The following is a 14,413-nucleotide window of genomic DNA, read 5'->3' as shown; positions in this document are numbered from 1 at the left end:
TAATAAAATATATCTTCAAAAATGCAGTGGCAGCCATTTCTGAAATATCCAGCAGAAGAGTCCACAATCCCACGGTCCTCTCTACTTTGGGAGGTTCTTTCTGTACCTAAATCTGCTTTCCTTAATTCCAGAATTCAAGATGCATAATTCTTTATTCAATTGCATTTTAAAAAATTTCTTCTCTCCTAGAATGATAATAGTATCATTTTTGGCTATTTTCATTGTAAACACAAAATCTTCAGTAATGAATCAAGTACATGTTGGTGGACCCATCAGGTACTATAATCACTGATCATTTATTTCATTTATTATTTATTGAGCTCTGACTACATGCAGGATGTTTTCCATGTCTGTGCCTATGGACACTGCCCACCAGTTGGGGCACTGCCTGTTAAATTGCCTCCTAATAACCTGAAAGATTTAATGCTCCTCTAAATATTGCACTCCCAGAAGATTATTGGCTGCAGTGGCTGAACTGATCCAGCAAAAGTTTTCTAGAAACTTTAATGAGCTCTGAAAAGAGGATTTATTTACTTGTGTATAAAATTGTTTCAGCACAGTGTGAGCAAGCCTTCAGCTATAAGTCATTTTATTATTCATTGGACTTAGCTTTATGAATTACTAAGGTGCTCAGAAAGCAACAGCAGCCAGTTGGGGTCCAAATAAATATTTTCATTTATGTGATCAGTTCAATTAATCATTCTAACTAGGCTGTTTTGGGGTCTGCCAGTCTCTGTGGGGATTCAAGAAAGCATCCTGGCCCCATTTGACTTGTGATGTCCTGGGGTTGACAGCACATTTGTTTGGTTAGCAAGACTTGCCAGCCTCACCACTAACTTGCTGAAACAAACGAGAGGAGTTTCTGTGAGCCAAATTGGCTTTGTCATTGCAAGGTCAGCCAAAGCTCCAGAGCACCTGATTGTCCCCCTAATCTCCTAGACCTCTGTTCTCAGTGAAGGAACCCAACAACATGCTCACATCAGTTTTCAGGTATAAAAATAACTTTGTTGTATGAAGCAGAGTGGCAGTGGAAAACTGCCTACCATTTATTAGCCAGAAGACCTCAGTAACTTACTTAGCCTCTATCTGCCTTAGTTTCCCTCTCTATAAAATGGGAATAATAAAAAGTACTCATCTCCTAAAGGATTAAGCTAGTTAACAATTGTGAAATTGCTATATATATAATACATACATATATGCATGCGTGCTAAGTCAAATCAGTCATGTCCAACTCTATGCGACCCTATCAACTATAGCCCACCAGGCTCCTTTGTCCATGGGATTCTCCAGGCAAGAATGCTGGACTGGGCAGCCATTCCCTTCTCCAGGGGATATTTCCAATCCAGAGATCAAACCCACATCTCTTACGACTCCTACCTTGGCAGGCGGGTTCTTTACTACTAGCGCCACCTGGAAGCCCATATATAATATTATATATATAATATACATCTATATAAATATAACAGTTTTGGCACATGGTCAGTCAGCCAATTCAGTCACTCAGTCATGTCCGACTCTTTGAGACCCCATGAACCGCAGCACGCCAGGCCTCCCTGTCCATCACCAACTCCCGGAGTTTACCCAAACTCATGTCCATCAGGTTGGTGATGCCATCCAACCATCTCATCCTCTGTTGTCCCCTTCTCCTCCTACCCTCAATCTTTCCCAGCATCAGTGTCTTTTCAAATGAGTCAGCTCTTCTCATCAGGTGGCCAAAGTATTGGAGTTTCAGCTTCAAAATCAGTCCTTCCAATGAACACCCAGGACTGATCTCCTTTAGGATGGACTGGTTGGATCTCCTTGCAGTCCAAGGGACTCTCAAGAGTCTTCTCCAACACCACAGTTCAAAAGCATCAATTCTTTGGTGCTCAGCTTTCTTCACTGTCCAACTCTCACATCCATACATGACCACTGGAAAAACCATAGCCTTGACTAGACAGACCTTTGTTAACAAAGTAATATCTCTGCTTTTTAATATGCTGTCTAGGTTGGTCATAACTTTCCTTCCAAGGAGTAAGCATCTTAATTTCATGGCTGCAATCACCATCTAAAGTGATTTTGGAGCCCAGAAAAATAAAGTCAGCCACTGTTTCCACTGTTTCCCCATCTATTTGCCATGAAGTGGTGGGACCAGATGCCATGATCTTAGTTTTCTGAATGTTGAGCTTTAAGCCAACTTGTCACTCTCCTCTTTCATTTCACCAAGAGGCTCTTTAGTTCTTCTTCCCTTTCTGCCATAAGGGTGGTGTCATCTTCATATCTGAGGTTATTGATATTTCTCCTGGCAATCCTGATTCCAGCTTGTGCTTCCTCCAGCCCAGCATTTCTCATGATGTACTCTGCATAGAAGTTAAATAAGCAGGGTGACAATATACAGCCTTGATGTACTCCTTTTCCTATTTGGAACCAGTCTGTTCTATGTCCAGTTCTAACTGTTGCTTCCTGACCTGTATATAGGTTTCTCAAGAGGCAGGTCAGGTGGTCTGGTATTCCCATCTCTTTCAGAATTTTCCAGTTTATTGTGATCCTTTTGGCACATAGTAAGTGCTCAATAAATTTAGAGTTATCATGATTTTGAAGGTGTAAGTGACTTATTTTTATTTTCTCTACAATGTCTCATATGCCAAAGGTGATCAAAAATATGTGCTAATTTTAACTGAATAGAAATGAACCATTACAATTACACAGAATGAAGTTTTATCCTCATGAAGAGTGAAATCCCACCAAGATACCATGATCATGTGCCTTTATCAAGCACAAACCATCCCAAGAAGTTGATACTCCCCAGCCTACATCCACTAGTAGAAACCAACTAGCTCCTCTCCCTTCAAGAGATTTATGTCTCTTCCACTCCCTGGAACCTTTTGAATTAGAAGTCCTTTCTTCAATCTACATTTTGCCTGCCACTTTCAGAATCATCTGTTGTCCCAGGACTATTTCTCCATTTTGAAAATGTTTATGCACACAAGTCACATTGCATCAGCCTGATTGGCCCAAATGTTTATATGTAGACGTAGGATGAATCATCCCAGCACCTTAATATATTTGGAAAAGAAATGCTCCAAGGAAATTTGTTTTGAACCATGGCAAGCCACTAATATTAAACACCTGTTGAGAGGACCTTTTCTAATTAAACATTGTGTTAAGTAAAGGTCATGCCCTCCAGATGGTATTTCCAGTTCCCAAAAGGTCCTGGAGCAGTTGTGCTCATGACATTCTTTTCAGTACCTGCTTTGCTGCAGCACTGAGAGCTCTTCCCTTTCTCAAGTCATCTTGCTCACAGCCGCTCAGCTGTGGTCCTGAGGCTTTGTGAGTGCCTGTAGATCCCAGAAATTCCCACCTAATGTCAGACTCGGAGAGGCCAGATGATATAGGTCAGGCCAACTTGCTCCAGGACAGTCATGAGCCCCTGGCTCCCAGCCCATCAATTCCTCACTTTCCACATCATTGGGTTTCCAGGAGGGGCAGAGGAGGGAACACTCCAACTATGACTCCAATGATACAATCTGAGCAATCCTTCTGAAAGAGTGGACCAAATAGGAACCGGCAGGTGAAATTTCCTTGGCATTTGAGGTGTGAGATCAATCCTTGAGTGTTTTGCCAATGCTATTTTTGATTCTAACCAACACCCTTGTTAATTCTAAGTGTCCTTTTTTAGTTAGTTTTTCAATGATTCTGTTATATAGATCAGAAAAAACTTCAAAAATAGTTTATTTATTCAGATCAATATAGACCCAGAGAAAAGTAATACCCTAAAATAGTGCCCTATATTTGCTGGCTCATCCCAATAACCCCCTCACCCTCTGATTGCTTCTTTGAAGGAGGCTGAAAGGCTGAACTGTTCCCTATTTGTGCACCCCTGGGACATGCAGATGGATGGACGGATGGCCAAATACTGGTTCCCTTGGCTCATAGGTTCGTGTCAGCTTGTGATCTGGAAAAGAGAGTCAAGCCCTTGGTGTTTTCCAGTTATCTATGGATGCTATTATGTCAAAGAGGGAAAATATGAATAATTGACAGGATTGTGAGTTATTGAGTTCTTATTGCTGTATGTATTATCTATTTAATTTTTTAAATTGAAGTACAGTTGATTTATAATGTTCCAAGTGCATAGCAGAATGATTTAGTTAGGTTACTTCATTTAATTTTAATCTTATTCACACAAAACTTTATGAGGTTAACATTATAATAGCCTTTTTTCTTTTTTTTTTTTTTTTGCCATGCACATAGCTTGAGGGATCTTAGTTCCCCAACCAGGGATCAAATTCATGCTCCTTGTAGTGGAAACTCAGGATCCTAAGCACTGAACCGCCAGAGAATTCCCTAAAATATCTATTTTAAAGATGAAGAAACTGAGTCTCAAAGTGGTTAGGTAAGTTGTGCAAGTCACATAGTTAAAAAGTGAAAAAGCAAATCTGCCTGACTCCAAAGCTACCTCACTACACGGACTCCCAAAAAAGTCTCTGAAAAAAAGCAGCCATGCCTGTCTAATAGATTTTTTAGAAGCCAGTGATAGCATCAGCCTTTACAAATGAGAACCCTGGAACTGTGAGTAGAAGGTCAACTTCCCCCATCGAAGGACCAGGCCTTCAAGTTCCCTGTACATGCTCTTCCCCACCCGCACTGTTCACTCATGCTTCCACCTGAGGATAAGAGGAGAGACTTCTACTAGGAAAAGGAGGCGAGATCTCTACTAGGCCTACCAGACTCAAATAAGACTTGGTCTGGATTCTCTTTCTGCCCTGACATTTTATGCCCCTGTCATTGCTTTTGGAGACCAATGAATTTAGTAAGGCAGCTTCCTCCCCATCCCCCACCAAATTCTGGAGCAGCAGTTAGAAGAGATAACCTAAGAAGCCTCAGTGCTCTGCAGCTTCAAAGAAAATCTCTTCTCAATTCATACAACACACTTTGACAAGTCCCACAAACATATTTGTATTGCAACTTCCCACAGGAAAAACAAAGGAGAGCATTTACCCAGAGGATCATCTCATAACTTATTTTGCAACACAAATATATATTGATCCTTTCCAGCAGGTCAGGCCCTGTACCTGGCACTAAGGATATACCAAGCATGGGCAAAACCTCTGCCCTTCTGAAGCCAGAGGTGACAAACAAGTCCACAGATCATAAACAAGCAGACTACTTTCAGTATTTTATTCTGGATGTAAAGGCAGTCTTTAACAGACTGGAGAATTCCCAGCAGGCAGGGGGGTCATGATCCAATTCACATTATAAATATTCCACTTTGGCTCCTATATGGACAATGTACATGGGGTTACTGTCCACGTGTGATGCTACTCATCTCCCCACTGGAGGGAAACTCTGCCCACAAACCACTCCCAGATAGAGATGAATACACCATGCTTCCAGAATTCTCAAGAGGCTAAGGATTGAGGGAGCCAGAGGCCTCTCTGTCTATGGAACAGTGACAGGCCTAAGGCAGGATGAGCAACCAGTAAAGCCCCATTCAGCAGCCAGAGAGTCAGCTTCTCCAGAAGGCCCAGGGCTCAGTCACAGAGCCCCCAGAGAGTTCTTCTTTTTTTTTTTTTAAACATGAAACATGCTCTTTACTAATGACCCCATAGACTGTAGCCTACCAGGCTCCTCTGGCCATGGGATTTTCCAAGCAAGAACACTGGAGTGGGTTGCCATTTACTTCTCCACCCCAGAGAGTTCTTAATCACAGACTGAAAAACAGTCATCTGGAAATATTGCCCAGATTGACTCCATGGACGTGAAAGCATCAGGTGTGGACCAGCCAGCCACCTCTTCTAGAAGCACAAAGCACTTGAAATCATTCATTTTAATCCAGTTACTTTCAACCTCAGCTCTAAGGGGACAGCAAAGATTTGGCAGGAATATTAATATTAGTTGATACTTTCTGAGCACTCACTAACTGGCAAGAAGTAACCATTATAATTCCCATTTTACAGATGAGGAAAACTGAAACACAGGGAGGCAATTCATATTTGTTGAGCACCTGTAATGTGAAATTCTGGCCAAGAACTTTCCCAATATCATCTTTGCAAGGCCTTGCATAGCCTTGCAAGATGGGCAGTACTGTCCCCATTTCACAGGTGAAGACCCCCAGACTCAAGGGTATTATATCAGTTTCAAAGGCCAAGAAGCAAAAAAAGTGAAAGAAGAAGGGTTCAGCCTAGACTCACTGTACTCTACTTGACCCACTGAATCCAAAATGGAAGCTGGAAGAATCAGGACAAAAGCCAGGTCCTCTCGCTCCTCGACTGTTCTAGCCATTAGATGACTTCACTTGCAAGTGGCAAATAGGGGGTGTCCCAAGGTTTCTGCTTGCCAAAGTCATGGCCTGCATAAAACCAAGCCATGCTGGGGCACAGGGAAACTGTGTTTCTCAGCACTGACAATTACAGTAAGGTGCTATTCCCCTGCCATTAGCATCACTGAACCTCTTGCTTGTAGTGACAATCCCTATACATCATGACTGTTTCCTCTTCCAGGAATGCCAGCTGAGACCACTGCAGCCATCTGTTCCATGATCATGGGTGGAGTGTTTGAGAAGTTTCCTAAACTGAAAGTGTGCTTTGCACATGGAGGTAAGACCCTATCTGTATTGGTCAGCTTGGGCTGCCAGAACAAAATACGACCACAGTCTGGGCAGCTTAAACCACAGAAATGTGTTTTCTCAGAGTTATGGATTTCCAGGATCAAGGTGCCAGCAGGGTTGGTTTTTGGTGAGACTCTTCCTGCATTACAGAAGGCTGCCTTACTATGTCCTCACCAGTCCTTTTCTGTGTGTGTTCACAGGAAGAGAGAGAGAGAGTTTAGGTGTGTCGTCCTCTTCTTATGAGGACCAGTCCAAGCTTATGACCTCATTTAACCTTAATTATCTCAGTAAAGGCCTTACCTACAGATACAGCCACACTGGGGATCAGGGACACAATTTTGGAGGGATACAATTTGGTCCTTCTAGTCACTGTTTTAGTTATAAAATATATCATGTTTCAAGGACCAAATTCCACTTTGGCAGACAAATTTAGTTTGGCTGGCACAGTTTACTTGATTTTGCTTTGTCTGTTAGACGATAAGCTTTCCAGTTTGCAATAGTCTTTACCATTCACTATTGTTTAGAAATAGGCTTGTTTCATTCCTTTACATTTCCTGCTTTCCTGTCTCTATAGGTAAATGAGTTTTAAATTCTTGGTTACATACACACAATATCCAGCTGTACATACTGTTCTCTAATCTGCTTTTCCTTCTCATCAGCATATAGAGACATCTTTCAATGTCAGTGAGTACAGACCATCATCATTTTTGATGGTTGTATGTATAGCAATATGTTTTATGGATATGCCATCATTATTTAAATATTTCCCAACTGATAGGTTGCCTCTGTATTTTTCTATCATAAGACACTTCATTTTTAAAATCTTGACCACATATCTTTACACACTTGGCTTCTCTCCCTAGGATGCATTCCTTAAATCTGAATTTCTAAATGAGTTAACTTCATTCTATATTCTGGCTCCTTTATTCTAGGTCATCTTTCAGCATTTGGAACCCAGTAGGTCCTCTGTAAATGTAGTTAATTAGCTGGGCTATAGGAACTTCTCCTTGCATACAACATGAGGATTGAAAAGAATCCTTTTCAAGTAACACTAACCTCTCAGGAATGCGTTTTACTTGCAGGTGGTTCCTTCCCCTTCACAGTTGGAAGAATCTCCCATGGATTCAGCATGCGTCCTGATCTGTGTGCACAGGACAATCCAACCAACCCAAAGAAATACCTTGGTTCCTTTTATACAGACTCCTTGGTTCATGATCCTCTGGCCCTCAAACTGTTAACAGATGTCATAGGAAAGGTAAGCCAGAACTGCTATTCAGATAACTTACGGGGAGTAGAGTGCAGGACCAACAACCAGTTGCCTGGTGTCTCTCCATAAAAGGGGTATGGGGGAAGAGGCATTAGAAGAAAAAAGAGGGACATTAAAGTATGGAATTAAGTTTGCTCACACGGGGTATCCTATCCAGAATCTCCTTCAACACAGACCATGTGTCACCAGGAAACCGTCATGGATGTATGCCAGGGAAATCCCAGATAACCCACATGGCTGGTAGCTCCCAGATAAGTTCCTCTTCCTACGGTCACCTGTGTAGTGATCCTAAGGAAGTGACTCATCACGATGAGGTAAGCAGGAAAAAGCCACCAGTTTTGAAGTCAAATACACCTGAATTAAAATCCTGGCTCCACGTCTTATGAATTAGGTTAAGTGTGACTCTGTCAGGTGGTGCTGGCGGTAAAGAATCCTCACGCTAATTCAGGAAACATGAGATGTGGGTTCAGTCTCTGGGTTGGGAAGATCCCCTGAAGGAGGGCATGGCAACCCACCCCAATATTCTTGCCTGGAGAATCCCATGGAGAGAGGGATCTGGCAGGCTACAAGTCCATGGGGTCGCAGAGTCAGACATGACTGAAGCGACTTAGCATTCATGCAGAGGACTCTAACTGTCCTCATCCACTAAATGAAGGAAACTGGAACATTAAAGGGAGGGGACAGCACTGGTCAGGGAGGCAAGGGAAGATGCTGAAGGGTCTTAGGCACTATTTGAAATGTTTCTCTGGCCTTTGTTTTGAAAACAATTTTCTCGTTTGGCCAAAAAGATCAGCACGGTAGTGCTTTACATCTCACAAGAGAAAGTCCTTCCTCTGCTGTGGTCTGCTAGCAGCTCTCCTGTTGATAGCATCTACATATTTGAAGGCTGGCAATGTGGTACTTGGATTGAGAGTAGATTCCAAGGCATTTACAATCTTGTTTAGCAGAGAAAAAGGTCCACTATTTGAAAGTTGCAAGTAGTGTTCTATCTCCAAAATGGAGACTATATCTCACTTTAAAGCTGACTGTTTCTCTGGCTTGAGAAGCTCACTAGAATAAAAATGTTGAACATTCTGGTTTGGGAATAAATTATGTGACTGAGCTCTGTTTCTGAGCCTTCTGGCTTTTGCGTTGCCCCTGCTGAAATGGAAACTTAGCTAGTTGTGACTTCTGATTATTACTGGTTTGGAAAAAGGGGCTATGGGCAGGTGTATAAGTAGGAAACTACAAAATGGAGAAACTGAAAGATACTGTGAGCTCTGAACTTCAGGCAACAGAGGACAGGGACTAGGAAATTGATGTGGAATTGGGGAAAGGGTCATTCTCACTACCTCCCATCAAGCGTAGTATCCCTGGTATTTCTGACAATGGCAACTTCAGGAAAAAACACCCTTGGCAAATATTAATATAACAACCATCCTATGAGGAATATCATTAGCAACTTTAAACAGAATTCAGGGCGATATACATTGGCCAGGAGGTCACAGCAGAAGAGGAAGAACATGGAAAATGCCTTGTGGTAACCAGTGGATAAACTAGTTAGTAAGTACATCCCTTTTATGGACTCTTAGAAAAACTCAGAGGGGACTTTGCAAAATTGCAAAGGTGCATTCAAACTGTGAAGACCTGAGCCACAGAAATGTGGGCGTCAAAAGCAAATGTGACCTCATTTTATGTGACTTCACATGCTGGTGAATCTAGGACACAGAGGCAGTATATATTAATAATTTAGGATTCTCTTTAAAATATTTATGTTTCTTCATTTTGGTTATATTCACATTAGCAAAATCTTTCAAAAACAATCCCCAAACCATAACAGCTAAGGAAAGTCCTAGCATGACAGCCAGTCTAGACAGAAACTGTCAAAATTAGAGCTAGAGCAGGGAGGTTAGAGCTGTCGAGCTGTGGAGAGAGGTCCAGGACAGATAAAATGAAATGGATGGATTATTTGATGTGTTTGAATTTGAAACAATGATCACCAGCCAGGCATTCAACAGATCTATTTATGCATTAGGAACAAACAAGCTGTATGTATATAGAAAATATAGCAGAAGAAACAAAAGGAAAGAATGGATGGATGATTTGACGTGTTTGAATTTGAAACAATGATCATCAGCCAGGCATTCAACAGATCTATTTATGCATTAGGAACAAACAAGCTGTACGTATATAGAAAATATAGCAGATGAAACAAAAGGAAAGAATAGATGGATGATTTGACGTGTTTGAATTTGAAACAATGATCATCAGCCAGGCATTCAACAGATCTATTAATGCATTAGGAACAAACAAGCTATACATATATAAAAAATATAGCAAATGAAACAAAGGAAATAACTCCAAGAAAACAAACATCCATACAAAGACAGATAATCACTGCACACTACTTGACTCAACAGTGAACAATATATTTCTAGTGTAAATATTAAGCATTAACTTAATTGAAAATTATAATTCTACTAGGAAAATGGAGAGGGGAAGTTGGGGTAAGAAATTCTCCATGATCATAATGGGAAGTCAGTAAATACTCTCTAAAGCTAATAAATCAAGAAACAATATATAATCTTATTATCTATATCTGTGAGGGTGATTATCAGAAGATTCATGATAAAAGATAAAAGAGGCTGCTTTCAGCAACAAGAGCTGGGAAAGTGGACCCAGGACTGTATTTTATAATAAAGACATTAGTAATATTTGATTGTTTAACTATGTATTAAACATAGTTTAAAAACCTTCTCTGGTGGCTCAGACAATAAAGAATCTCCCTGCAATGCAGGAGACCCAGCTTTGATTCCTGGGTCGGGAAGATCGCCTGGAGAAGGAAATGGCAACCCACTCCAGTATTCTTGCCTGGAAAATCCCATGGACAGAGGAGCCTGGCGGGCTACAGTCCAGGGAGTTGAAAAGAATCAGACATGACTGAGCGACTAATACTTTCACTTTCAGTTAACTATGTATAGGTGTTATTTTGATAATTCAAAATTCTAAATAATACCTTAAGGATAAATAGATATATGTCATATATACACCAAAACCATTTATTGCACCCCTACTACTTCTAAAGTTCCCTCCAAATAGAAGACTTAAATTACATAATCTCTTAGCTTCCTCCCATCTCTAAAATTCTTTGCTTTTTCTCTACTTATTTTTAAAGACAGATGCAAAGAATACTGGTTATATTTTACTGGTCTATCAATGTGAAAAATATGAAAAAACTTATTGCTTCCCAGTTTTAACATGATCAGGGCTTCCCTTGTGGCTCAGCTGGTAAAGAATCTGCCTGCAATGTGGAAGACCTGGGTTCGATCCCCAGGTTGGGAAGATCCCCTGGAGAAGGGAACAGCTACCCACTCCAGTATTCTGGCCTGGTGAACTCCATGGTCTGTACAGTCTATGCGGTAGCAAAGAGTCAGATACGACTGAGCGACTTTCACTTTCACTTTAACATGATCATAGAAAATTCACTTTATATATTTAGGTAGATAGATTTTGAGAGGTCTGTTATCCTCCCCTTATGATTGCATCATAATTTTGGCTAGATCCAGTGCTAAGCTCTTTGCTGCAGAAGAAATTGCCCTAACACAGTGGATCAAAACAACAATAAACATTTATTATCTCATATGGTCTCTGTGTCTGGCATTTAGGAACAGCTGAGCGGTCTCAGAATTTCTCACAAGGTTGCAGGCAAGTTGTCAGTCAGAGTTTCAGTCACCTTAAGGCTCAACTGGGGATGACAGATTTATTTTCCAGGTGACTTTTATACATTACTGGCACATGGGTGCTGGACTTTGGCAAGAGGCCTCACTTCCTCCTCATCTGGGTCCCTCTAACTCTCCCTCTGGGTCCCTCTAACTCTTCTTAAGTATCCTTACAACATGGCACCTGTCTTTCCTAAAGAATGAATGATCTGAGAGAGAAATGGGTGTGGGACAGGAAAAGAGAGCAAGGGAGAGATGGAGTGTGTACCAGGCAGAAGCTGCCCTTTTATGACCTACCCTCAGAAGCAAGTCACTAAATCTGGCCCACATTCAAAGGGAGTGGAATTCAGCTCCACCTTTTGAAGGGAGGAGTATCAAAGAATTTGAAGACATATTTTTAAACTACCACACTATACACTCTGGTGACAAATTATTTACGAACTAAGTAATTCCTCCTAAATGCAAAATATCTTTAGTCCTCCCACAACCACCTCAAAGTCTCGTCCATTTATAGCATAAGCTTAAAGTGTAGGATCTCAGAGTTTAAAGTAACTTGTGGATGGCGCTCCTCATGTGGAGTTTCTCTCAGTCTGAGAGTGCACATACTCAAACTACAAAATGGTGAGACAGGCAAACGGTAGTTGCTTCAGACCCTCCTTTCCAAAAGGGGGAATCAGGAGACTTAGAGGAGTTACTCATCACCAACAAATCTGAAATCTATCAGGCACATGTTAACAATTCCTTGATTAGAGCTCAGAGCATAGAATGATTCTCCAGTCTTGGTTCTACTCTCTGAGTCATCCCTCCTTTTCCATGAAAGGTAGTCCATGTTTGTGACTGAGTAGTTTCTACAGCGGAGAAGGCAATGGCACCCCACTCCAGTACTCTTGCCTAGAAAATCCCAACGATGGAGAAGCCTGGTAGGCTGCAGTCCATGGGGTCGCTATGAGTCGGACGCGACTAAACGACTTCATTTTCACTTTTCACTTTCACGCAATGGAGAAGGAAATGGCAACCCACTTCAGTGTTCTTGCCTGGAGAATCCCAGAGACAGCAGAGCCTGGTGGGCTGATGTCTATGGGGTCGCACAGAGTCGGACACGACTGAAGCGACTTAGCAGCAGCAGCAGCAGCAGTTTCTACAGACTGCTTCATGCTCTCCACAACTTTTGAGGCCCAAAGGCTTCATTTAGTTCTAGCTGTTCCTTTAAATCCAAGTTGGTAGTGTTTCTGCAAATACAATTCTCTTTGCAGGTCTTTTATGAATCTTATTAGGCTTCAGGTGTGTGTGTGTTAGTCACTCAGTCGTGTCTGATTCTTGGCAACCCCATGGACTACAGCCCACCAGGCTCCTCTGTCCATGGGAATATCCCAGCAAGAATACTGGAGTGGGTTGCCATTTCCTTTTCCAACATTAAGCTTCATACCATTGCGCAAAAGCCTTACCCACAAATTTCTGAGAAAAGCCTTTCTCTACATTTTCTGCAAAGGCTGCTGAGGGACAACACTCTTAAGCTACCTAGAAGCCCTTATTGTCTGATGGTTGTTCTTTGAGGCACTGTCTTAAATCTTTTGAAGTCATAACAAACATATTATAGTTACATCTTGGGTTCATTTTTAGACTATATCTTTCAGATTGCACCCTGCTCTTAACCTTTGCTGGAAAGCTATCTCTAATTTTAGTATCATTTGCCATTAGAGGGGCTGAGAAATTTCAAACCCAACAATTCCTTTATTTATAATGGTGTTGGTTTAGTTGCTAAGTCATGTCTGACTCTTGCAACTCCATGGACTGTAGCCCTCCAGACTACTGTCCATAGGATTTTCCAGGCAAGAATACTGGAGAGGGTTGCCATTTCCTTCTCCAGAGGATCTTACCAACCAGGGATCTGCACTGCAGGCAGATTCTTTACTGACTGAGCGATCATTCCTTCCTTTAAGGCAGTCCGCTTTGCATTTTACTATAGGCAGCAAGAAGCAGGCATGCAGCACTTCCAGCACTGTCTGGAAATTTCCTTTGCAATGTCACCCAGTTGATAAATATAATTTCTACTTTGCATATTACTGTTGGTAACAATATTGCTTTTTTTTTCTTTTTTTTTTTTTTTGCCACAATGTAGCAAGGATCTCCTTTCCTCTAGTTTCCAGTAACATTTTCCTTATTCTCCCAAAGTCCTTGCTGGTAACTTTCTCACAAGTTATCACACTTTTAATAACAGTCTTAACAAGAGTCTCCAGTCTTTTCACTATCTCAAGATCCTTACAACTTCCTCCGACCAATCCATTCCAAAACCACTCCCATGTTTTTAAGTTTTCATTATGGCAATGGCCTACTTCCAGGCACCAAAATCTGTATTAGTTATCTATTGCTACATACTACATTAACCTAAAACTTAGATTAGGTTTGGGGCTTCCCTGTGGCGCAGTGATAAAGAATCCACCTGCCAACGCAGGCGATGCAGGAAATGTCAGTTTGATTCCTGGGTAGGGAAGATGCCCAGGAGAAGGAAATGGCAACCCACTCCAGTATTCTTGCCTGGAAAATTCCATGGACAGAGGAGCCTGGTGGGCTACAGTCCATGAGGTCTCAAAGAGTCAGACACAACTGAGTACGCACAACCAACCAACTAGGTCAGGTTTAAAACCACAATGAACATTTATTATCTCATTCATTTCCTCTGAGTCAGGAATCCAGGAATTCCATGGCTGGGCAATTCGGATTCAGGCTTTCTTATGAGGTTCAGTGAGACCACTACAGCCCAACAATATCGGTCTTTCATTCTTTCACCTTTTAAATTTTTTTGCCCATTACTTTTTACACTAAATTAACCCCAAACTCTCCACCAATTTTGTAACTTTCTTC

General features: G+C 41.5%; 1 protein-coding gene across 7 annotated transcripts in view; it reads left to right on the top strand.

Moving 5' to 3' along the window:
* Positions 1-14,413, top strand: part of ACMSD (aminocarboxymuconate semialdehyde decarboxylase) — a 62,043-nt gene that overhangs the window by 25,214 nt on the left and 22,416 nt on the right. For all 7 annotated transcript variants that reach the window (XM_025277196.3, XM_006062938.4, XM_025277187.3 and 4 more), the window contains 3 exons: positions 3,822-3,915; positions 6,480-6,575; positions 7,669-7,841. In XM_025277196.3, the coding sequence (XP_025132981.1) occupies positions 3,822-3,915; positions 6,480-6,575; positions 7,669-7,841 (363 nt within the window). The remainder of the gene's footprint in view (positions 1-3,821; positions 3,916-6,479; positions 6,576-7,668; positions 7,842-14,413) is intronic.

The sequence above is a fragment of the Bubalus bubalis genome, chromosome 2, assembly GCF_019923935.1.
Source record: "Bubalus bubalis isolate 160015118507 breed Murrah chromosome 2, NDDB_SH_1, whole genome shotgun sequence".
NCBI lineage: Eukaryota > Metazoa > Chordata > Mammalia > Artiodactyla > Bovidae > Bubalus > Bubalus bubalis.
This window is presented reverse-complemented; position numbering and strand designations above follow the sequence as displayed.